Raw genomic sequence first — 24,066 nt, 5'->3', positions numbered from 1 at the left:
TGCTTGGAGGATCTGTAGATGTTTTGTAATTGCATGTTTAAAAGTTTTTTCTTTGTTTGTGAAATGTATTTATCAAGTCTTAATATGAAGTGATCCTTAGCTCTCAGTAACATGTTTGCTGGCCAAAACTTGACACTGTGATCCAAACGAAGTTGAAGACATGCAGTAACAAACTCGAGGCGGCTTGAGTGGAGCAGAGAGCGACTCTAGGCCCACATGTGTCACTAAGATAAGAGAAAAAAATCCGATAAGAGCTGTGCATCATTCAGTCCCTGGAAATTTCAGGAAGTTCGCGACCACTCAACATCTCTTTCTTTAGACTTCACACAATGGCCGACGCCGTCCTCACGTCTCTCTGCGGCATTTGCCACATCTGCCCTCCGAAATACAAATGCCCTCGCTGCAACATCGCTACCTGTTCATTAAAATGCATCACGACGCATAAGGCTTGGTCGCAATGCAGCGGCGAACGCGACCAAACTGCCTATGTCACCAAATCGAAGCTGGCGACGGCTGCTGGCATTGACCACGACTACAATTTTCTGCATAGCATCGAGATGGCGTCCGAACGCGCGGAACGGGTCTTGGTGGAAGACAAAGGCATAATACAAAAAGACGAATTACGGCCGCTGACGGTGGAGGAAGTGAGATGGAAAGTGGGTAGAGATGGGAGGAAGAGAAAGGTTTTGATCACGAGGGTCTTGAAGCAATCCAAAGAGAGGCTGGCGGATAAGCTTCTGGCGAGCAAGCTTAAGAAGTTGAACACAGTCGTTGTGTCGGCACCCCAGGGCATGACGAGGCAGAAGGAGAACAACACGACGATAAGCAGAAAATCTGGTCGGATCAATTGGCAAGTCGAGTGGTTCACCTTCGAGAAGGACCTTAACGATACGAACAAAACGAACAAGTCAAGAGTTCTTTCAAAGCTTTCGGACGATGTGCCGCTATACGTGGGATACAATTCGTTGTTGGAATCCCAAGCGAAGATAGAAGGCAAGGTGCAAAAGAGATCCTACAGAGGAGTCGCGCAGAATCCCTCTACTTCTCATTGGCAGTTGGCGAATGATTCTCTTCAGGACCCTCAGACGGGGAGCTGGATTTCGATTCGAACGGCCTCGATTGACGCGTGGCCACGAGAACACGATGAGTCGCAGCGACGGCAGTTTCAATTCTTCCTTGAGAGCGCCCAGAAACGATCGAACCAACTGGTCACCCTTACGCCCATTCCATCTGAAGAATGTCTTCGAGACGTTCTTTCTAATACCAAAGTTTTCGAATTTCCGGCGATATATGTCTTGCGCGAGGGAGAAGCTTTACCGGCTGGCTTCGTGATAGGTCCAAAAGATGCTGTCTCGGGTCATGAAGACCAGCAAAGAAATAAACGCAAAGGTGGTCCACAGCAAGGGAGAGATAAGAACAGACCTGCGAAACGGAGAAGACCAGGCGACAGGGAAGATGTCGAAGAGGGCGAACTCGGAGGGCCGGATGAAGATGCCCAGGATGGAGAGGCTGGGGATGTGATTGCCGAGCAAAGTTTGAGCGAGGGCGATGACGATGATACTAGTGATGATGATTCTACTAGCAGCTCAGGATCGGACAGTGACTAAGGAGAGACAAGGAATGGATGGGAACGTTTGAGGGCGTCTTGGCATAATGATTTGGTCGGTTAGCAAGGCTGCTGCCCTTTTCTTTCGGCTGGTCTAGCGATTGGTTTTACGTTCAGGATAAATGTACAATGTAATAGCGAATTCCAGATTCAATCATTCTCTCTGATGGTTATCCTCATCAGACCTATCGCTGCAAATCCGTTTTAACTATCTTTCGGACCACCCGGCTTCTGCGGAGTTTCCTATTTGTCGGCAATTATATTCTATGTAGCTGACCCATTATAAGCCCTTGTAAGTCCGCACAACCGCTGGAATAGTTATCCCTACAGAGTAATGTATATCTGTTTTGGACTACTACTCCACGGCAGCTCCGCCCATACTGGGCTATTAGTTATCGCCGCAAGTCAAAAGGCTTCAAGTTCAAAGGATCTAACGAATCTCAAGCTGCATTGGGGCCACACATAGGACACCGTAGTGCAGTTTCCACATAATATTCATTCAAGCCGTCCACTTCAAAGTCCTATCCAGTTAGGTTGCCCAGATGTTCTATTTAAATTTAGTCCTCGGAGAGTTCAGGAGGATTTCATAGTTGCGCGGGAATAAGACTCATAAGTATATAATCAAAGGGTAGTAAACTGCTCTAACCAGGGTATTGTGATGCCCTATTTGATTTGCGTAAGAAGACACAGACAGCATAAAGAAACAGCACAGATAAAGGAGTTATAAGACTATCCAGGAGCCGGTCTTAATGTTAATGACCTAGTACTATCGTAATATCTCCAATAACGCGACTGACTGTCGGAGTACATACGTCCCAGGCGATCTTCAGCCTTGTCTGCGCTGAGATATTCAATCTTACTCATGGGACTTGATACTTAACGGGAATGAGATGTGTATGAGCTCGGCTATAGTGCTAGAGGGTCAGCATCAGATAGTCAGAATAAAGATTCATATATCTGTCAATTGCTTGGTCATTATACTCAGATACTAGGATCTTTCTTTAAGTTAGGCTATCACAAATTCCGCGGATCTCCGCATACCTCTGCAAGTCCGCAGTTAGCTCTTGCCATAGAGACCTGTCATTATGATAAAATTGGTGAAAGAAATATTGTTTTGGGGAAATTTAAAAGCACGAAATATCTTCACAATTTAAGCCAGCTAACATGACTGTGAATACATGCGATTCATACGACAAATCTGCAAACTCTTCCTCCCAACCATCTAGCAAATTACAATGTCTACTGTGCAGCCAGGCGGCTTGATCCTTGTGAGCGGTGCCAATGGTTACATTGGCAGTGCTGTTGTAAGGGTCTTGCTTGATTATGGATACTCTGTTCGAGGCAGTGTCCGTTCTGTCTCAGATAATCACTGGATGATTTCCCATTTTGGACCGAAATTTCACTTAGTAGAGATACCAGATGTCAACATCGCCGGCGCATTTGAAGACGCCATCAGAGGTGTTCAAGGCATCGTGCATGCTGCGGCCGACACGTCAATGGCTGCTAACAAGTCAATCGTGACACAGACAGTCCAAGGGACCATTGGACTGCTTGAAGCTGCTGCCAAAGAGAACTGCGTCAAGCGGGTCGTGCTGACCTCATCTCAAGGAGCGTGTGTCTCAGCAACCCCAGGACAGCCCTACAAAATCAATAAAGACACCTACAACGATCACGCCGTGGAGATGGTACTGGGCAGTTCGGATCCAGATCCGGATCAGGACGCGGTGCAATCTAATCCGCTGCAGCGAGGAGCTATAATGTATCAAGCTGCCAAAACAATGTCCGACAAGAAAGCCTTTGAGTGGGTTCACGATCACAAGCCACCTTTCGTCTTCAACTGTGTTGTGCCCAATCTCAACCTTGGCGGTGTTGAGTTGGTCGAGCATCTTGGTCTTCAGAGCAGCTCCGCCGCTATCGATGGTTTGGCACATGGAAATAGCTTGGGTGCGCAGTTCTTCCCGTCACAGTGGTTTGTCAACGTCAAAGACACGGCTCTGCTTCATCTGGCGGCGCTCACCATAGAAGAGGTCAAGTCTGAGCGCATTTTAGCCTTCTCAGCAAGCTTCTCGTGGAGGGATATAATCGACATTCTCCAAAGGCGTTACCCAAACAGGACATTCGCTACAGTCGACGAGTCTGCGGTTGATCTGGGTGAGGTCGATAATTCTCTTGGAATTCAACTACTGAAAAGGCTGGGGAGACGTGGGTTTCGGGATTTGGAGGAGACGGTTGTGGAAAATATGGAAGCCGTCATTCAGGCGGAATCCATGCCTCAACCCCCAATGAGTCGCTTGGAGGTCGTAATGAAAACCATAATGGCGACAGATAGCACGGTGGAGAAAGAATCTTTGTGAATATAAAATAGGAACGGGATTTCACTAGTCTGAAATCTTAATTAAAATAAAATGGGGGCAGTATAGCCAACTTGGGAACCCCCGAAGCGCCATCTTCTATAATCCATATTACCCAAAGCATACCTCCTTTCTGCCGTACAGCATCCCTGATGGTCTATTTAGACTGCTCAAATACGGTAGCCATGTACATGAAATGGTGTACGAGGACATACAACTCCTTCCATGGTCCTATCAATAGCTTAAAGAACATGTGATTGCGTTCTCCTTCAGACAAACCGCTGAGTCTGCCACCAGTGGCACCTCGTCTCATTGACTTGAGATGAGGAGAGTGTGGGTGCCGATGCCGAGATGTTTACGAGAGCACCATCCTTTCCAAAGAAGGGGAAAGGAAGTTTCTTCCCATTCACACTATACGTCGGGATACCATTCATGGTGAAGCCAACAATAGCTTCTTGGAGCGTCTGCTGCGCCGATGTCGAGGCAGGAGGCGTCGTGGGGTCATTAAAGGTGTAGCCAAGATCTTGCGTGTGGGCACCTGGGGCGACAGAGAATTCATCTGTTAAGGCGCGGAATTGTTAGCCTTTCAAGTTCAGAGGATAATGATTCATGGGAGTGAATCTTCCTGGGTTGATCACTACTTACAAGCGTAGGTGTGGCTATTATTCAAGCTGCCTGCCAACAGAAAGTTGCAGTCAACAAAGCCCTCGCCCCAGAGCGCCATTTGTCGAGTGTCATAGTCAGTGTATCCCCTAGAGCCGTCAAAAATGGGCGGATATAGTGTATTCGTGAGATACTCTTTCGTTGACGAGGGTAAGCCAGCAATGGAGTTAGAGAGCCATTCGCCGAACTGTGCCTCCGTCTTAACAGAAGGGTCGAAGAATATGCCTCCTTCAAAAGAATTGTGGGCAACCAAAACCTTGACACATGGGTCAAATTTGGTGTAGGCGGAGAGAGGGTTACGAACATAAGAGCCATCGGGCACGACATTATAAACAAAGGTGTTGAAATCCGCGTTGGCGACTTGCTGGGCATTGGCGCTAATAAGGACTGACTGGTTCACCTTGCGAGCCTCGTCAAGGCTTGTGGCATTGATGCTGGCCATGAAGTCGGGGTAAGCCGACGGGGGCTCGGCCAAGATGGGCGCAATAGCGGAAGATTGGAGGATGGCCTGGTGGAATGGGGTGCTGCCGGCCTTGCCTCCGTTGGCCGCCATGTGTAGCAGGATAGACGCGGCGCCGCCGGATTCGCCAATTGCAGTGACGTGCCCAGCGTTTCCACCAAACTGGCCAATGTGTTTCTGAACCCATTCTAGAGCAAGGCGCTGGTCCAGAAGTCCAACATTGAGGACGCCGTCCTTCTCGACTTCAGGGCCCGCCAGGAACCCAAAGGCGCCGAGGCGGTAGTTTAAGGTCACAACGATCATACCGATGCCATCTTCTTGCTGAGACGCGGCAAGGAGACCACTGGGGACTGACTTGCCAGAGGTGCCCTGCTTGGAGCCCAGAACAAGGCCGCCACCATGAATCTGTTGCGTACGAGAGACACATGTCAGCACGTTTCCGTCCAAAGTAACGCCTCAACAGAAGAAAGGACCAGAATACTACAGCCACTCACATAGACTAAAACAGGTGCCTTGGCAGACGTTTTCTCCTTGAATACTTTACCTGGAACGTAGACGTCTAGAAAAAGGCAATCTTCCGAGGTCTGAGTATTAAAGTTGATAGGGGGGACCGTTTCATTGAAGGCATTCTCCCAGGCGGAGATGTTGAACGGCACCTTCCCCGATCCAAATACACCAATGGTCCCCTCGCCTACAACAAGCCAGTTGGGGAAGCCTTGCGGGCACTCGCGGAACCCCGAGCCGTCTTGGACAGTCTCGCGATCCGTTAACGGCTCGCGTGGCGCGCGGAAGCGCAGCTCGCCCGTGGTATCCTGGCCGTACCGGATGTTGGAGAAGGTATAGACGTCAGTCGTGGCATTATACGACGTAGCTTGCTGACGAACCTACGGAAAGAGATGAAAGTCTTATTAGTAAGGCATTATGAGAGATGAGGAAGAGCTTGCAGTTTATTAGGTTGAAGGGGAGCTTACATAGCCGAGATCGATGATGGGAAGGGCACTGCAGGGACTGGCGATGGTTTGCTCAAGGAGCAAGCTCAACGCCAGCACGGAGGAGACAGCGCGCATGATGCTGGATGGGTAGAAGTGTAACAGATAACGAGAATAAACCGGTCTCTATACAATTGATGAGAATGGAAGAAAAGAAACGGCGCTATTTGCCTGAACTAATATGTTGTCGATGTGATAGAATCTTTTTGAGGCGTCCACGGCGATGTTCTATCCCTTATATACATGCTTCTTACATCAACTAAGGTCTAATGAACCTGCATCGGATGATTTCGCGGACAAGAGTCGGCTGCCCCCATTCCGACTGATAGATTCGTCACCATGCGTGCTACACGGCCCGTGATGGCTATGAAGCTATTCAAATATCCCAAAGGGGAAATGTATATCTCGAATTCCGCTAGCAGCCGGGGGAACTCTTCTGGAAGGCCCCGATTCAGCGGAGTTTTCGGTTGGATGAGGCGGCCGAACTTGTGGAGTCGAGAGCAGGGCTGAGTGAGTATGGTTCTAAATCCAATTAGAGGTAAACTTAGGACGGAATTCCAACAGACTGGGCCGACGCAATGGCGAGCTTGCGCTGTAGCTGTAAGATGAGCCCTACGCCCTGCAATGCCTCGCCGCACAGACAACGACTGCCGAGATGGTGGTGATGTGACAGTAAGCGCTAAATGCTTTTAGGAACTGTGTCTTCGATTTAGGAACTGTATCTTCGAATCTGTCCTGGTGCCACTTAACAGCCAGTCGGGATCAATGCCGACGAAGTGGACTTCATTCCCGTTTTCAAACAAGCATTGCTAACTACATGATGAAGCCAGCGGGATTAATGTTTTCTTAATACTGTAGTATTGAACAAATTCGCGTTTGTTCGGCGGTTACCAAAAATAGATTGCAAAGTTAAGAGAGCAGCCCCGAAATGAAATGTGAAAGAATGAGTTTTCTGTTATGCTCAACATAAAGCAGGTATATATGCCTTAAATTGGGCCTGCGCAGTGTTGTTATTTTGCGGTGGTTTTGGCTTCTTTACTCTGGAGGGTCTGAAAATGGGATATAAGTTGCATAGTGCTGAATGTGTTGAAAGGGTGTGGTAAGGGCTTTTTGAGGTTGTCAGGTGCCTAGAAGCTTTCACGCTGGAAAGAAGCGTCAAAGTTCAAGCTATGACCTCGTGGTTTAAATGGAGGTCTATAAAAGAAGAGGTTTGCTCTTTGTTTTGGAAGGTTCAGAGATAAATACAGTCATTGTCAGATACCTAGCTACCAGGAAGTGGCTAGAATACATACTGTTCCCTTCTTTAACTTCATCACTCCCCTCTTTATGCCCAGCTCCCTGACAGGAAGAAATTAGTTTAGGAATAATTAATTTACTATTTATGTTCATAATTTATAATATAATTAAGTATAATATTATAATAATAAAAAGTTTTAGTTTTTTTATTAAAATATTAGGGGTAGGATTTATATATATATATATATATATATACTTACATATATAATCTATAAAATTCATATAAATCGGTTTGTGATACCCTGCAATAACACTTTGGTGGTGCTCTACCTAGTAGTGCGTGCCAGTAGCAGGCGTGGGGTGCTGTCGATAGCCCACTCTCTCCTTGGTGCCCTGTACACGCCTCGGTGCCTTAAGCTCCGTCTAACAAAGGTACCGAGTACCTCCTGTTTCCCGCCTAAAGCAAGTACGCAACCTCGAGACAGCATCGTCACAACTTTGGCTTCTTTGCATTCTTCAGCCAACGCATCTCCAAGCCTTCAACACGCGCGCTCACGCGGGGGCTGGGCCTACAGGGGGACAATTGCCATTGATTTTCTACGCTCCGCCCTGGACCTCGCTTGTGCGTCTTTCTTCCGCCTCATAGCAGCCCGCGCACTATGATTTAACAAACCTCGAGCTTCCCCCTTCTTCCTCTTCTTCCCTTCTCTCCCCTATCGCCAACCCAACCCTACCAGCCATGGACGACGCTCCGGTTCCCAAACTGTCGGATCTGCTGCGGCACCCGGACGATTTAGACAAGATACCCGCGCTGAAGCTCGAGCTTTCGCGCAAGAAGAGTGCCGTCGATGGGCAGCTACGCAATGGGCTGCGGGAGCAGCTCGAGACGACGCAGTCCGGCATGAACGGCCTCAGCGACGGCCAGAAGGCGGTGCAGCAGATCAAGGAGGAGATGATGAAGATTGACAAGCTGTGTTCCGAGTCGCAGACCATGATCAAGGACTTTGCGAGCATCAATCTGGTGTCGCAGGCGCACCGCAACTTTGGCGCCGTCGAGGCTATGAGACGCAACCTCGAGACGTTTAACGAACGCCTAGCCGTTGTCGAGAGGATGCTGGCGGAGGATGATGAAGACAGAGAAAACATGCCGAACTTGCTGCCGTGCCATTACGAGCTGACGCAGCTGCGAAACATACGAGACGACGCCATGGAGCAGATCCAGAGGGCAGATGACCGGAGCTTGGAGTCGACGCTGGAGGACTATTTTACAAGGCTGGACGATACAATCGACTGGTTTGACGAGCACGTCGGCATTCTGGCTATGAACCTCATCAACCTCGTCGTCAGCGACAACAACGGCCTGGTGGTCCGCTTTGCCGTTGTCATGGAGGCGGAAGAGAAGAGTGACCAGCGTGTACTGGCGCTGCAGGAAGCACTCAAAGACCACGAAGAAATGGCAGCCCGATTTCAGGGCATCACAGACGGTGCCCGGAAAGTCCGCGGCTACAAGGACAAATTTATGCAGGCTATCAAGGTCAGCGCCGAGCAACAGTTCCAGCAGGCCCGGGAAGACTTTCTCGACGATGCCGATAGCCTAGAGGCGACCATGAAATGGTTCTTCAACGACCTGAACGCTGTAAAGATTGGTATGACGCCGCTCATGCCCAAAAAATGGCGCATCGCAAAGACATATGCAGACATCTACCACGTTCTGATGCACGACTTCTTGGTCGGTATGGTGGACGATCCGGAAGCCAGCTCCGCACACACGCTCTCCATCGTCAGCTTCCCCGAGAAATACTACAAGAAGATGTCCAAGATAGGCTTCAAGCAAGAAGACCTGGTACCGCACGTTATTGACAATCGCGAGGCGGAGCTCGTTCGCGACTTTAGACAGCTCATTATCAAGTTCCTCGACGAATGGATCGACCGCATCTTCGAACAGGAGAAACGCGACTTTGCCGGTCGCAACATCGAGGGCTCTAATTTGGACCAGGACGAGTATGGCTATTTCCGGACCAAGAACCTCGTTGCACTGTGGAGGATGTTGCGCGAGCAAATCGAGGCGGCCATCAACTCGCAGCGTGCTGATGTGGTTGAGGGTGTTGTCGACGCCATGTTCCTACGGCTACGCACACGCCAGCAGTCGTGGCAGCGCATGCTGGACGACGAGGCTGAGCGCTACGAGAGTGACCGCATCCCCGACTTGGAGGGCTTCCAGGCGCTGCAGGATTGGCTGGTAGCCACGGCCAACGACCAGATCGGCGTCATCGACGACAACGAGGAGGAGAACCGCCTGGGCTACCTGTCCAGCTTCCGCCAGCAGTTTGAGAGGAACGTCGGCCCGCAGTACCTCGAGCGCGCCGAGCAGGAGCTCAACACCCTCCGTGACGGCTACGTCGACTTCAGCACCTGGTGCATCCACAAATTCGCCCACCTCGTCTTCACCGTCGACTTCCGGGGCGTCATGCCCGACTTCTTCACGCCCAAGTGGTACACCAACACGGCCATGAAGCAGATGGTGGTCACTTTCGAGGAGTACGTCGGCGAGTACCGCCAGGCCCTGCACCACTCCCTCATCGATATCTTCATCGAGATCTTCGCCGACGAGCTCCTCGTGCGGTACCTCTCGTCGGTGCGCAACAAGGGCGCAAAGTTTCGCCGCACGGATCCCTTCCGCGACAAGCTCTTTAATGACATCGCCACTGCGTTTGAGTATTTCTCGAACCTGGCCAGTCCCGAGGTCGCCATGTCCATCAAGGATACGTGGCGTGTCACTGAGCCCTTCTTGGGCCTGCTTTCGGTGGATAAGGATTCGGTGGCGGATGCGTTTGCCAACTTTAAGACTGCCTACTGGGATCTGCAGATTAGTTGGGTCGAGGCCGTCTTACGGTCCAGGGATGATTTCGAGAGAAGTATGCTGAATGCTGTCAAAGCAAGGGCGGCGCAAATGGACATTGTGAGAGGCCCAGAGACGGTCATGGCCAAGATTAAGTAAAAGAGAGACAAAGCATGCTCTCTATACGGTGTGTATATATGCAGCAGAGTGAGAAGGGGCGGAAAGAGACGTTCAGTCTTCACGGAGATAGTACGAAGTATGGCTAGTTTGAAAGGAGGTTTACTTTGGGAATCTGGTGAAATGAATGGCGGATGGATGGGGAAGAAGTTTTGTCTTAACGTGGATGGATGGAAAGGGTTTTTATCACGACTTTTTAAATGTTTACATATGTGCTATATTAGCGTTTCTATGGATGTCGGTGGGCTTGTTATACAAGAGAGGGAGAGTGAGAGAGAGAGAGAGAGCAGTCTTATCAGAGTCGAGTTGAGTCGAAATATATCTCACACATCAAAGTCAATCCAGGCATAATGAATGAAAAAAGATGAGAAAAGAAAAAATGACCCGAGCACCGCGACATGCCCCCTTTAAATCAAGGTTGAATACATGCCTCGTATCCCTGTAATTGCTGAACGACAATCTCCCTCCCATACCCTTCAATACTTCAATACACAGCTCAAGAAGAAAAGATAGAACAAATGAGAAAGGAAAATAAAAGGAAAATTGTAATAGAACAGGACACTAGCGATCGATTTATGTTGGCGATTCCTCCCCTTCCCAAGATCCGTAACGTACTAGTAGAGCGCGACTGCGACGGCCTTTTACAAAAAATAACCCGGCCCCTTATTGAAGAAGTAAATAAAACACAATGTCAAGAAAATTCAAAGTCCCCGCCCCCCATCCCCTTACGACAAAAGAACGAACGAACGGTGTTTGCTATGCGGTAATGTTGCTTTTCTCCTTCACTGCAATGGAAAGCTAAAGCCTGTATCAAAAACGGGTTATACCCGCTCTCGATTCGCCTTTAAGACTGGCTGGCAAGAAAGTTGGCAGCCTAAGCAAAAACGGGTCAGCTATTACGAACGTCTCTCGCTCATCTAGACAAACTTACTCTTTCCAAGTTGTAGTCATATTTCTCGAGAGCAGCAAGAGCGTCCGGACGGGAGTATCCCATGCTAGTCAGATTTTTGAGGATGGGATCATCATGCTCTCCCGCCTCCGTGAGTGCACGTCCCGGAGCCGGGGGGCGAGACTCGGCTGTCTCCTCCTTTGGAGGGCCTGTGTTGTTGCTATGTACAGGCTGTGCTGGGGCGGTAGTGGGAGAATCCAGTGTGGAGAAGATGGCGTCCCAGTCATGGGATTGCTGTCCGTTGGTAGATTGACCAGGGGCGCTGGTGGCCGAGTTGGATGAGATGAAGTCAAAGCTGCTCTCGTTGCCAAACGCTGTAGACTCGCTCTTGGCCTGGCTAGCTGGGGGGCTGCTGTCAAACATGGGATTGTAGTCGTCCAGTCCAGACCGAGAAATGTTGGCAAAGTCATCATCCGCGGAACCTTCCTTGGCATCTTCTAGACCCTCGAAATCATCGTCGAGGTCATCAAAGGCGCCCTTGGCAGCTGGAGGAGGGTTGTGATGAGCAGGTGCAGGTATTGTGCTGGAACCAAAGATGTCATCAGCGTTGGATGTCGAAGAGGTGGTCGCATGGTTGTTGGTGATCGTGGCGGGAGAAGAGGGCAATTCCGTGCTGCGGAATTTGCGTTAGTGAATGATGGCAACGAAGCGGAACAATCAATCATCATCAAAGTTCAAATCCAAAGGCAAATTAACCACTTGTGCGCATTTACCTTTTAGTTTCGGGTTCGTGGGTGGCTGTATTATCCTGAGATGGTGACAAAGGGGCGTTGAAGTCGGAGGCTTCGGCAGCAGGTTTGTGAGACTCCGGGGTTGGCTCCAGAGCAACCTGCTTCTCCTTGGCCTTGTTCTCTGGCGACGCGGGTGCGAAATCGTCGTCAAAGCCTCCTCTCTCACTGTCAGACTCAGACACGTCCCGCTCAAGTTCCGAAATGGGCGGGAATTCTGTGTCAAAGGCGTTGTCGAAGGCGCTATGGGGCTTTACAGCAGCAGCTCCTTTGTCTGCGCCGCTGCTGCTGGGGGGTTTGGCTGAGGTGAAGGCTGCAAATGCATTGTCAAAGTCTGCCTTGGCCTTAGCATGGTCAGTATTGTCAAAAGAGCCGGATCGATCTAGGGCTTCTCCCTCCGCGGGCTTCTGCGAGCTATCGCCTTGAGCGGCCGGGACAGGGGTCGCGCTGGCGCTATCATGTTTCTCCTCTTCTTCGCTGGAAGCGGCAGCCGCAGGAGCCTTGGCCTCTGCGGCGCCCGATGCCACACCGCCGGGGAAGGGGAATGAGCCGGACGCCGAGCCTTCGGCACGTGAGGATGTAGGGGGAGACACTTGTCGCGACGAAGACAGTGACTCGTTAGGCTCGGGGAACGGCAAGAAGCTCGAGCTTAATTGTCTGGACTCTGGCGGCGCAGGAGGTTCAGCACTCAGCGTTGGGACGCGGCTGACATTGGGAGTCGGCCCTGAGTTGTTAGAAAAGGATCCAACACTAACTGATGACTGCCCCGTGTTCTGTTGTTTGAATGCTGCAACTGGCGGGGGAGTGCCGCTGGAGCTGACGGGGCCGGGGCCAAACAAATCGTCGAAGGACCTGTCGGAGAAGGCCCTGTTCGGGGGCGGCGGTCCAAAGACGCCCATGATGTCTGTGCTGGCGGACCGCTTGAAGAAGGGGTTGTTACCGCTAGAGGTCGAAAGCGCAGGGCTGGCCATCTGCGCTGAGGTAGACACGGGCGAGCCCGTCTCTATCTGGCGAGAGATGTCTTCGGCGCTCTTGGCCAGAGATTCGGCCTCTGCCTTGAGCTTGTCGCGCTCTCCCTCAGTGGTGGATAACTGCTTCTTGTTAATTGCAACGAGACCCTTCTGCTGCCTGGCGTCCAGCTTGAGCTTTTCAACCTGAGGCTTGAGCTCGGCGATCTCGGCATTCGCCTGACGAATGCGCTCTCTCAGGTTGGCGTTCTCCTGCTGGTCAGCCTGGAGGGCAGCCAGGACCTGCTGGTGCTGGCCCTGGATGTCTCGCAGCTGTCCTTCCAGGTTCATGCAATCTCCCTGCAACTTCTTAGTATCGGCCCGCGAGTTTCTTAGCTTCTCTTCCAGAGCATGTGTATCTTGAGCCTCTTTTTCATATTGTTGTCGCAGCTGTGCCAGTCGTTGTTCAAAGTTTTGCTTCTGGGAGTTAGTCTGGCTCAGTTCGTGCTGAGTCGTGGCCCTCTTAGTTTGAACCTCTTGCGTCTGCTTGGTCAAAGAGCCGATCTGGTTCGATAAATTGGCCAGCTCAGTTGTCTCATCAGAGATGTTCTTGTTTGCTTCAGGATCAGTATCACCAAGGAGGTCCTCTGAAGCAGTATGCGGTCGCGCAGCCTCAGCTCCAGGGTGGCCAGCCAAGCCACGACCAAAGGAAGAGGATGGCACGAATGGCCTAAACGTCACACCAACGGGGGATGACGGCTTGGCAGGGGAAGATGCTGTGTGGAGCACGCTGATGCCACCCGCAAATGGATCAGCATTTGAGCCTCCCGTGGACATTGTGGTCTGCGCCGGGGCCGGGGGCGCCGGGCTAGGAGTGGAAGAGTCAAGGCCAAACAAGTCCTCGAGAGCAGACTTAGGCGCCGGTGGTGCAGAGGCAGCTACCGGGGGTAGCGGAGCGGTTTGTGTGAGAGCCGGTGCCGGATCAAAGGCCGATGAAACTGCAGTAGCAGGGCGGCTTTGAGTTCGCAGGTGCGGCGGTACCAGAGCTGTGGGCAGAGTGCTGGGTAAAGGAGTTCCCCGGTTGCTGCGCTGCTGACGGATCAAGTACATGGCAACGGCAAAACCATCGCGAGTCAATCGTCCCTGAGAACCAAAATCCGCTAGGTCCCAAATCTGGGCGAGTGTGTCCTCGGGGAGGTTTGACTGACTGAGGAAGGGCACGGCTTCCTCACCGGTGATGAAGCCCTTGTTTGTCTTGTCGAAATCGAGGTAAATCTGGTCAAATCTCGCCTTGTCGGCCGGAGTAATGGCCCATTCACCACCAGTAGGCGCAGGGGGTCCAGTAACCTGAGCAGCGACTATCGGTGGGCGATTGAGCGGGCTTCCTGTCCTCTGCTGCTGGGTCGAGCCACTCAGCTGCCGGGGGATAGCAGTAATGCCACCAGTGTTGCTTGGCGACTGTCTAGGAGCAGCCGCTGAGCTGCGCGTCGCCGCCTCATACAATCCAGCGGGTAGAACGTTGGGCAGTGCGCGGAGAGCGCCAGTCTTCATGGACGTAAGCAGGTGCATGGCGATGATGAATTCGGGCAGGGCGAGAGCGCCCCGTTGTTCGGTATCGGCCAATCCCCATATCCTGCCAAGAGTCTCGTTGGGCAAGCCGGACTTGTCGAAGATGGACCTGGCCTGATCGCCTGGCAGCATGTTCGCTTGCAGGTTCTGGCGCTCAAACAAGGCGGCATACTGTGCAACCTTGTCGGGAGTCAGGGGAGGAACGCGAACGCCGCCAGAGACTTGGGGCTGGATAGGCGTCTGCGCTTGCGACGGAGAGGTGGCAGCAGCTGGCCAGATGCCTTCGAAGCGGGGGATGGGCCCTTGCTGGAGAGCCAGCTCGGGGGTTGGCTCTCGTCCGGCCTGAGCATGGCCGATGAGGCGAAGTACGATGCCGAAGCCAGCGGGAGTGAGGAAGCCGCGGTTCTCCTTGTCGGCAATCTGCCATATCTGCAGTCGTGATAAAAGCACAGCGGTTAGCTCGGGCAGGAAAATGGGGGGCGTGGGGGTGACGAATCAACCCCCCTCTCGCAAGGCAGCGAGCGAGAGAGACAAAGAGAGTATGCGAGAGAACGCAGATGGTGATTATAAAGGAGCGACAAACCTCTCCCAATATACGTGAATCTAGCCGCGTCTTCTCGAAAAATTTGACGGCTATCTCGCCGGTGACGACGCCCACGCCATCGGTATCGGCTTGGCGGAAGAGCTGGCCATAGATGCGCTTCTCTTCGGGTGAGAGATTGAGGTTCGGCGCGCCTAGAGAAGAGAGGGACAACCAGTCAGCCAGGAAACAATGAACAAAGAACAAGCTCTGAGAAATATGAAAGCCATACTCGGATCAGCGGCCGCCGACATTGTCGCACGCAGGCACTAGGAAGAAGTTGTGTCGAACAGCTAGTTGGCGTCTTCGCTGGGTGGAGTGTCGAGTCCCCTTTCAAAGGCGCAAAACAAACGGACGCCCGGGCTCAGGGAAAGCTTCCAAGAGGATGCGAAGCTGCAATGGCGTCAAGGCCAAAGATCAAAGGAGATAAGAAGCAGCAACAGATACTAGAAATTAAAAGAAAAAAGACAAAATGCAGCAGCAGCACCTTTGCGGCCCAAAAAGTCGAATAGCTGGCGATGGGGAGATTTTTCGGAACTGGGTATATTGGGTTGAAGTCGGGGTTGTTTTGGGTCGTCAGCCTGAGAGGTGGCTGGCGAGCTACAGCAGTTTGGCCTTAGCAGTGAAGCTGCCCGGAGCTCTGATTCGACCAAATTAGGCGGCGGGTTTAGCGTCACCGCGCTGCCACAATTTACCGGCGGCTGCGGAGTACCTTTGGGTACCACGGCGAGGGGTTGAGCGCTAGCAGATACGAGGCAGTACATGCATGGCATCAAATTGATGTCAATTAATTGAGGTAGGTGATCAATCAAGCAGGCATGGAGTCCAGCATGGAGTACCCTGGGTCCAGGCAATTTAGGCATCGTCGGGGGCCGCTGGAGAAGCGCTAACACGGGATGCTGCCCATCTCCAGCATCAATCAAACGTAAAATGAGCTGCGCTCCGGGTTCTGTTTCATCCCGTCTTTGCCCTCCTATGTCGACATTTTGTTTTGTTTTTGTTCTGCATTACCCTTTTGCCTCAGCTGCATACAGACAGTACAGACAATGAATGCATCCAGATAAGTAGAGCAACGCAGCACAAGCAAATAACAAATGGCATTCCGGCGCAACACACCCACAAGCCCGCCCAAAAGCTCAACGCTCTGCTTCCCCGCAAGACCAGACGCATGCTGCTGTCACCAACTGCGGCCTATTAGATGAGGGGGCAGCAGGGAGGCCCGGAATCTATGCCACGGGCAAGCAATCATTTCTCTCGTCCAAGCCATCCCAAGCAGCGTCTTGCAGTAGCCGCGAGTCCCGAACTGTTTCCCACTCCTCTCGTGACTTGCGCGTCGCCAATCGCCTCGCAGCAGCAGCCCGGCCATGCATCCTGGGCTGCTTGCTGTTATCACACTGGACCAGATGTCCTGCTCTACTGTACGCTCCATTGATGCTAATGGGCAGCATTCGGTCCAGGCAGGGCCCCATACCCATCCAGCTTGCCCCAGCAGTGCAGTCAGTGTATGCAGGTATGCAGGCAGCTCGTCATCATGTACCGCTTTTATGCATCCAATGTGTGGACACTCGTAAAGTGTATGAAATAATATGCAATTTTACTATCTTGCCAATACAAAGCTATCTACAATGTACATCGGGTTTATCTTATTTTACTCCATCAATCAATCGCTCCCTCCTTTACCTCATTGTAACCAGTTCCTCGGCGCTTGTGGGGTGGATGGCAACGCAGTTGTCAAAGTCAGCCTTGGTCGCTCCCATCTTGACGGCAACGCCAAAGCCCTGCAGGACCTCGCCGCTTCCCTGGCCCAGGATGTGCAGACCAACAACCTTCTCTTCAGGGCCTGCTGTGATGAGCTTGTAGCTGGTAGGGCCCTTCTGCTCGGGGTCCATGATGGCGTAATAGGTGGCAGTGAAGGAAGACTTGTAGATTTTGATGTTTTCCCTGCCGTATTTTTCGATGGCCTGCGGCTCTGTGAGGCCAATGGCGCCAACCTCGGGGTGCGAAAACACGACCGAGGGGATGTTCTCATAGCTGAGACTCAGATTTTTGAATTCAGGGGGTCCAAAAAGTCTGTGTGAGAGACGACGTCCGGCAGCGATGGCGACGGGTGTCAACTCGACTTGGCCAGTGACATCGCCGAGGGCGTAGATGTTGTCGACGTTGGTGTTCTGGTAGTCGTCTACAACAATGTATCCCTTCTGGTTAAGCTTAACGCCGGCCTCTTCCAAGCCGATGCCGCTCGTCAAGGGGGTTCGGCCAATGGCCCAGATGAGGTGATCAACGTCGTGGAGGGTGGTCTCGTTGCCCTCTCCGTCGCGATATGTAACAGAAAGCTTGCCGTTGGCGGCCTTCTCGACCTTTGTGGCCTGAGACTGCTTGTGAAGGTTGACTCCCAGGCGCTCGTACTCCTTGGTGACAGTCTCCTGGATCATGGGGTCGAAGTTGCGCAGGAAGGTGTTGTATCGGATGAAGAGATGTGTCTCTGTGCCAAGAGCATTGAACATGCCGGCAAACTCAACGGCGATGTAGCCGGCGCCAACAATGGCCACCTTGCCTGGCTTCTTGTCGATGTCGAAGAAGCCGTCGCTGTTGATGCCGAGCTCGGCTCCGGGGATTGCGGGGGGATCCGTGGGCTTGCCTCCGACGGCAACGAGGATCTTCTTGGCGTTAACCAGCACCTTGGAGCCATCATCCAGAGTGACTTCAGCCTGGTTCTTGGACAGCAGGCGGCCCCATCCGTGCAGGTAGTCCACCTTGTCGTTTCCAAGGTTGCGCGCGTAGATGTCGTTCAGCTTCTTGATGTGAGCATCACGCTTGGTCTTGAAGATGCCCCAGTCAAAGGGCGCGGTCTCCTGAACGGAGAAACCGTAGGTTTTTGAGTCGTGGATGGCCTCGGCGAGAGCGGCGGCGTTGTATGTGATCTTTTTAGGAACGCATCTACGCGACACGAGAAGAGTGGTTAGCATGTGTTCACCATTTACAACAATGAGAGTCAAGATAAGAGTGTAGAAACTCACCCAACATTGACGCAAGTTCCTCCCAGGCGTGCATTCTCGACAATCATTGCCTTGACGCCATACTTGGAAGCGGCCATGCGAGCAGCACCCAGACCTCCGCTGCCGCCTCCAAGGACGAGGTAGTCGGTCTCTTTGGTGATGGGAGCCATTGCGCGAGCTGTAGTGGATAGATGACGATGGAGTGAAGATAGTCGGTTCGAAGCGATCCCTCTGGAGCCTAGTGACTGAGCTCGGGAGAGTAAGGCGAAGGGTTGCATGGACAATTGGTGTGATTTACAGCTTTCCACACCCGCGCTTCTATATATACTCGTGTAGTTGTGAAGGAGGGGCAGTTTTTATTTTGCGTGCCAAAGTGTTGCTCCCAAAGCGGGGGAGGGGGGGAGGAAAATGACGTTTCCTAGCAGCTCTCAGATAGATTACTAGATTACTACAGTGCTTAGTAGGTGCTGTAGAGCGGGTGTTAGTTCCAATGCGGCATTGCTTGCAACCACTAGGTGCAAATACTGCTGACTTCGGCTTCAAAACTACCTCTTTTAGTTTCAAGCCGAAGCCGTGATTACACGAGATTGTCGAGCTGCCACCCAGCCATGGCTTGTCGGAGCCACCGAGCCGGCCCTGATTTGTTGATGAGGAATCGCCCTGCCACTAGGGGTCCAATCCTCACCAGCATTTTGTGCCTTGGGAGCCACAAAAGCTGCTGCGAGGCGCTGAATAATTGCCGCCCCTCCTAGCATTATAGCGATATGGTTAATGTAGATTTGGAATTGAATTTTGGCGCAAGCGCAGCATCGTGTATCTCATTGATATCCCTCAACAGCGCTGTCGACATACATGCGGCGAGTTACGTCATTTGATGTCGACATGTGCTGCAACCTTACAATGACTTATAAGCGCATGCCCAACCCTAATGTAAATCCTCCCTGGTCAGTGACAAATAGATGTCATGCCAATGAACCAGCAGAATAGAAACAAGATCACGCAGGATGCAACAGATGCTCATTGCGAACAGAACAGCACCTCGGCTTGGAACTCAAGTCTCCAAAAATTCCACATCTTGACCCATTTGTCATCACCAGCCGGACCAGTTCGGAACAGCCAATACCCTCTCGGAACAGCTCTTAGTAACCCAAGCAGCCGTGCAAATCGATCCTTCTGGGCGATAGCCTTTGCTCCTCTTTTTTTCTAAGCGATGAGACTCTCTCATTCTCGCTCTCGCTTCTCGAAAAAGGCCGCCATGGCCGCTCTCGTGCGGCAACCTGAGATGAAACCCCACCACAGCTTTCGCCCGGCTGTCGCCCGAACAAGCAGTATTAAGGGCGGATTACTACACCAAACCCGAAGATCCTCACAATAGCCTACTCGTATGTACATGTAGACCTTGATGCGACTGTTCAGCTTTCGATAAGAATTCGGGATTATTATAATCAAAAAGTGCGAATCCGACGAATATGACTTCCATTCATCTAAGCCATTTACTACCTTGAGTACCTTACCTTTCAGTGTACATTCTTCAAAATTGAGCATTGATCAGGTTGTACCTGGTCTAATCGACAAGCTTTCGCCACATTAGACCTAAACAAAGCTTCCAATTCTAGGCTCACCACCATTAGAGCAGTATCCATTTCAAGCATAGTACATCCCCTTACCCAATGCCATATGAAACAACTATAGAAGAGAACAAAAGAACAAAAGGACAAAAAAAGAAACCAGACGACACAGGCCTGATTCGAACAGGCGCTCCCGAAGGAACATGATTTCGAGTCATGCGCATTAGACCACTCTGCCACTGTGCCGAGATGCCTCGATGCTGAAATATTCTTCCTTAGGAACCTTTGCAGAAGCCGTGTGCGTGTTTGGCCTGGCAGGCATAGAAGTTACTGCGTTTCAAGGATTCCTCTTGTACTTCTTCCAATACTCTCAATGGCTAGAGTTATCATGAGAATTAAACCACAGTCTTATAATTCCGGTCTCTAAAGGTCTGTATATTCGAAAGAAGGATAGCTACATTCACGAAGAGGACAATTATATCAGAGATGAGAACGACCTACTTCGAAGTTCGTGTCTGGAAATTGTCGGAAGATACGAGCACAGCTGACTGATAAGCGGTGAAGCACTTTCGTTTTATTTGATCTCATAATGCTCTACTATGACAAAAGTTGGCTATCGGAGGCCTGTGACTGTCCGAAAACAATTGCCTAGCTCTACACTACAAATGACTCCCAGTCTTTGTTAAATTTATCGAGTGTTAGCCAGTCACATGTGGGCTTGCAAACAACACTCATGTCATTACGCCCAGCATCAATTGCGATTCCCATATCCTAACTCAGAGGATTGCTGCGATTCAGGATGGACAGCTTCATACAATGTTCTGGGAAAGATCATTTCCCACGTGTTGTAACGTATATCGATCTGATATGCCGACAAATTAGTCGATATTAGCTTGAGTGGTACTAGATGCAGAGAGGACTATTTTCTAGGTACGACGTCTTTAATAGATGCGTAAAGCTTGTTATATGTCCATGAAACGACTTTCTAGACACGTATGGTCCATGCCGAGAGTAGAGGCACTCCTTCTCGCGGTGACGATAGAGACATACATGTACCTGGTTGCAGATATTATGAAGCCACAGATAGTCCTAAGTATATTGCGCAGCGAGTGATCGCAAACATGGAAAGAATGTACCAAAGAGAACAGATCGCATCAATTCATTGCGTTCCTTCTGTTGCTATTGTGACATCGTAAATCCCGTACCATATAGCTTTTGTTCATTCCAGAACCTTGAATAGGATTTGATGCAGTATCTACGGTCCAAGTCTGTAATTGAGTCATAGACCAGTGAGGAATCGCGGGATGTACTGGAAACGGAAGAATATTTGTATGGCTTCCGGATGTCTGTGTGAAATGGCTGGACATTTGATTCATATGGGGTTCTTGGTCACATATTACCTGGCTTGATCGGCATGTATCCATGACACATGCGGTGGCAGCACGTTGATACGAGCGTAAGGCATGACACCGTGGATCAATATTAGGGATTCATTACCAGAAGATTGAAGGTAGCCTGGAGAGATTATAGGAAGGGAGAAACGCAAGAAATGAAGAGACATTGCTCGAAGAACGCGGGGACCCATTTCGGCCAGGTCTCGGTGTTGGCATCCAGATTAGCCAATACAATCGAGGATCTCTGTGATCCTGCTGTCTCAAACTCCGTCATCTGAGCAACATAATTGGGAATACTTTGTGCAGCTATTCTTAGTGCCTTCCAGAGACTTTTCTTCTTGATCCACTCCATAGCACAGTCACCGAAATTCTGAACCGTCTTCGGAGTAGAGAAAACAGGAGAGTTGTGATTGAACAAGGGTGAAGCCTCAGATATAGCTCTATTATATTCTACTAATTTCCGCCTGGGCGAGATGATACTTATGGAAAGGGCTGCTAGTTCTCTATCAGTACCGACGAGATATTGGATTGTTCTCAAAAAGAAAGGAAAAGGAGAGATATCGCCTTTGAACTTTGACAGATGGTGTCAGTGAATGAGGAGACAACGCGGGTTTTCTAGCGATTTGCACAAGGCTTTTAGATTCAGATACTGAAAGCTATACCATACCAGCATTTCAGAGGATGGAGATCATTATACATTAACACGTTTAACGAGTGCAGCAAGATCAGAGTAGGGGGGTGCCGGAGCTTAGTAATAGGTAAACAGAGCAGTTAATCGCAATCTTAAACAATTGAGAAAGAATACTCAAGGCTCACCAGTCGGTTTTCTTCACGTGATAGAGTCTTTGGATATACGTATATTGCTGTTTAACTAGCACCTTGATTGCGTTTGTGCAAAGTATTCACCATCATACACTGGGCTAAGTTACAAGGGAGTTGGGATTTTATAGATGTGATGTCTTCACAGTCTCAAGGAGAAAGGCATTACTACCTGTCAGAAGGAAATTATAATACATTCCTTCAATGAGTATTTTTTGTGTCCAGAGAACGAGTATACAACATGTCAGTAACCATCAAACATCTCAATATACCACGAAACATCACAAGAAGCTTCGTTTTGGGAGTCGATGCCGCACCAGGAGGCCAATAACGGCACCCCTTCCTCTTCGTATATCATCCAGCGACGTCACGCCAACAATACTCAACCAGAACTTCCCAATCCAGCTTTCTAAGTAATTTGCTGCTCTATAATATGAGTTTAGGTCTATCAGCCTCATAAGTCGAGCCAAAATGAACTGTAAATTACTATGTAGCCAAAGTAAAAATGCGATATTGGCTTTTCAACCTAAGGCATATTCTGATATCATGGAGACGAGAGGATGAATCTGTATTGCCTATCGATATACTACATGTTTTACAAGACGGTTCAAACATCTCGCACCGCATACTGGGTAGCCTGTTATCCCCTATATATACAGGATACGGTATCCATAAAACAACATGAGCATCTAATGTCTGTTATCTTCAAGTCTAAATCTCCCCCGTTTTCTTCCCCTTCTTATCCACGATCAACAAGATAGAACATCTCTGTTGACAAGCAGTGGCTACACTTGATTACGATTTGATGGTATTGCCATTGCAGTATAAGTTGAGTATCATTACAAACACATTCAGCAAGATTTTCGATGAAAGTCTCACACCTGGAAAGTAGATGACAAAACGTCATCACAGCTATAGCTCTCTCTTCACAGACTATGATCGATAGTACCTTAATCGTAGACACCAAACAGGTGGACAGACAGACATACAAAGAACCTCGTGCCCATTCAACCACAACAACCTGATCACCTGCGGTAAACCGACAGAGTCCAAGTCTATAGACAAAACAGCCACCGGCCGTACTAACAGTAGACGGCAAAGACGGCACCAAACATCAATGGCTCTCTATTCACCCCCAATCCCCATATCAGCCACCTGTCCTCCCCTCACGCTCCTCGCCACATCTCCAAGTGTTTTCCTAATTTAGGCCAGCCTGTCTCTCATCAACGCACATGAATAGGGGCCGCTCCTACATCATCCACGGAGTGGCCAAGACACACAGTATAGCACGACTCCTCATTGATATGTGACAGCAGCAACTGAATGGGTGGCTCATTTCACCACCAATTTCATGCAATCTGTTCAATTTACTTACCCCGCGTAGGATCATACATGTATCGTAGAATACCACACACCTTACACCAAAGTACAAGTAAGCCGTATCTCACCTAGGTATGTATTGTGTGTGCATACATGTACAACTGATGTATGTATGCAGGTGTGTACTCGTAGGCGCACAAAGGCATGCACGAGCAGAAGCGATTGCGTGCCAGTATGCATCACCTCCTCATCGCGTACTTGCGCAGGATTCGCTCACTTCCACCTGGGGCTACATGACAGGTCATCCACAGATGAAACTCTCCTACGAATTGAACCGAGTGCCCGCACGTCACAAAAACAGGCCATTTACAAAGTCGAGAGGCGTCAAGCATGCCCCATACTTGCTTCTCACGCGATACAGGCTCCCTGCTTTGTGCTCAATGACTTGTCCCGTCTCATCAAAAGTCCAGACGCGCCTTGCACAGGTTTTCATGTACACAAACAATAGCCGCCGCCAAGGGAAGCAACATGGATGAAACTCGTAAACACGCCATCCCACCCTCTTGAGCAGACGAAAAAAGCCACCGTCGAGGGAGCAACAGAGCTGTCCAGTAGCTCTCCCCGGGATACAACTTGGCGTGCTTCCGAGACACGAAAAAAAAGTTGAAAATAGCACAAAAGGAGAGGCCGGGCGCGTATCTGCAGGAATGGCCAAACGGCCACCAGGGTTACATTACATTACATTACAGTACTCACACATATGTAGGTACTTTCAAAATGGTGTGCTTTCTGGTTGCGCGCAGTCCTCGTGCTAGCAACAGCAAGGCTGAGCCGAGCTCCCTATTAGAGCCTCGGTGAGAATTAGCCCAAGCCAT

The 24,066-nt window shown here is 50.5% G+C and overlaps 6 protein-coding genes and 1 non-coding gene across 7 annotated transcripts; 3 read left to right on the top strand and 4 right to left on the bottom strand.

Annotated features, from left to right (window-relative positions):
• Nucleotides 1-274: 274 nt before the first annotated feature.
• V8C40DRAFT_143102 (zinc finger HIT domain-containing protein) lies at nt 275-1,801 on the top strand. The gene has a single exon (XM_083211219.1). The coding sequence runs from the start codon at nt 330-332 to the stop codon at nt 1,605-1,607; it is 1,278 nt and encodes a 425-aa protein (XP_083077060.1). The 5' UTR covers nt 275-329; the 3' UTR covers nt 1,608-1,801.
• Nucleotides 1,802-2,841: 1,040 nt separating this feature from the next.
• V8C40DRAFT_284390 (NAD(P)-binding protein) lies at nt 2,842-3,960 on the top strand (the record flags this gene model as incomplete). Its single annotated transcript, XM_083222146.1, has 1 exon — nt 2,842-3,960. One exon carries the CDS (start codon nt 2,842-2,844, stop codon nt 3,958-3,960), a length of 1,119 nt encoding a protein of 372 aa, XP_083077059.1.
• A 266-nt stretch (nt 3,961-4,226) lies between these two features.
• V8C40DRAFT_284388 (Alpha/Beta hydrolase protein) lies at nt 4,227-6,403 on the bottom strand (the record flags this gene model as incomplete). Its single annotated transcript, XM_083222145.1, has 4 exons — nt 6,052-6,403; nt 5,575-5,964; nt 4,603-5,485; nt 4,227-4,516 (listed from the first exon to the last, which is right to left on the bottom strand). The coding sequence occupies exons 1-4, from the start codon at nt 6,145-6,147 to the stop codon at nt 4,227-4,229; spliced, it is 1,659 nt and encodes a 552-aa protein (XP_083077058.1). The 5' UTR covers nt 6,148-6,403.
• A 1,487-nt stretch (nt 6,404-7,890) lies between these two features.
• V8C40DRAFT_143091 (SNARE-binding exocyst subunit SEC6) lies at nt 7,891-10,571 on the top strand. The gene is made up of 2 exons (XM_083211218.1): nt 7,891-7,927; nt 7,985-10,571. Exon 2 carries the CDS (start codon nt 8,045-8,047, stop codon nt 10,301-10,303), a length of 2,259 nt encoding a protein of 752 aa, XP_083077057.1. The 5' UTR covers nt 7,891-7,927; nt 7,985-8,044; the 3' UTR covers nt 10,304-10,571.
• V8C40DRAFT_235728 (uncharacterized protein) lies at nt 10,529-15,648 on the bottom strand. The gene is made up of 5 exons (XM_083213899.1): nt 15,327-15,648; nt 15,098-15,249; nt 11,984-14,943; nt 11,253-11,883; nt 10,529-11,195 (listed from the first exon to the last, which is right to left on the bottom strand). The coding sequence occupies exons 1-5, from the start codon at nt 15,346-15,348 to the stop codon at nt 11,166-11,168; spliced, it is 3,795 nt and encodes a 1,264-aa protein (XP_083077056.1). The 5' UTR covers nt 15,349-15,648; the 3' UTR covers nt 10,529-11,165.
• Nucleotides 15,649-16,770: 1,122 nt separating this feature from the next.
• Nucleotides 16,771-18,260, bottom strand: V8C40DRAFT_272993 (glutathione-disulfide reductase GLR1; the record flags this gene model as incomplete). Its single annotated transcript, XM_083220421.1, has 2 exons — nt 16,771-18,031; nt 18,112-18,260. The coding sequence occupies 2 exons, from the start codon at nt 18,258-18,260 to the stop codon at nt 16,771-16,773; spliced, it is 1,410 nt and encodes a 469-aa protein (XP_083077055.1).
• A 1,562-nt stretch (nt 18,261-19,822) lies between these two features.
• V8C40DRAFT_t48 lies at nt 19,823-19,904 on the bottom strand. Its single transcript has one exon. It is a non-coding gene; the product is annotated as a tRNA-Ser (tRNA).
• Nucleotides 19,905-24,066: the final 4,162 nt, after the last annotated feature.

Source organism: Trichoderma camerunense (assembly GCF_050948025.1).
Source record: "Trichoderma camerunense strain CBS 138272 chromosome Unknown V8C40scaffold_3, whole genome shotgun sequence".
Classification (NCBI taxonomy): domain Eukaryota; kingdom Fungi; phylum Ascomycota; class Sordariomycetes; order Hypocreales; family Hypocreaceae; genus Trichoderma; species Trichoderma camerunense.
Note: the sequence above shows the minus strand (reverse complement) of the source record. Positions and strands in the feature narration are given on the sequence as shown.

Bases quoted from the DNA above. Each gene is read 5' to 3' on its own strand.
- V8C40DRAFT_143102 (XM_083211219.1), top strand. From the start codon at position 330: ATGGCCGACGCCGTCCTCACGTCTCTCTGCGGCATTTGCCACATCTGC.
- V8C40DRAFT_143091 (XM_083211218.1), top strand. From the start codon at position 8,045: ATGGACGACGCTCCGGTTCCCAAACTGTCGGATCTGCTGCGGCACCCG.
- V8C40DRAFT_235728 (XM_083213899.1), bottom strand. From the start codon at position 15,348: ATGTCGGCGGCCGCTGATCCGA. The intron at 15,250-15,326 runs GTATGGCTTTCA...TCTCTTCTCTAG, and splicing joins GTCGGCGGCCGCTGATCCGA to GCGCGCCGAACCTCAATCTC. The intron at 14,944-15,097 runs GTTTGTCGCTCC...TCACGACTGCAG, and splicing joins ATTCACGTATATTGGGAGAG to ATATGGCAGATTGCCGACAA.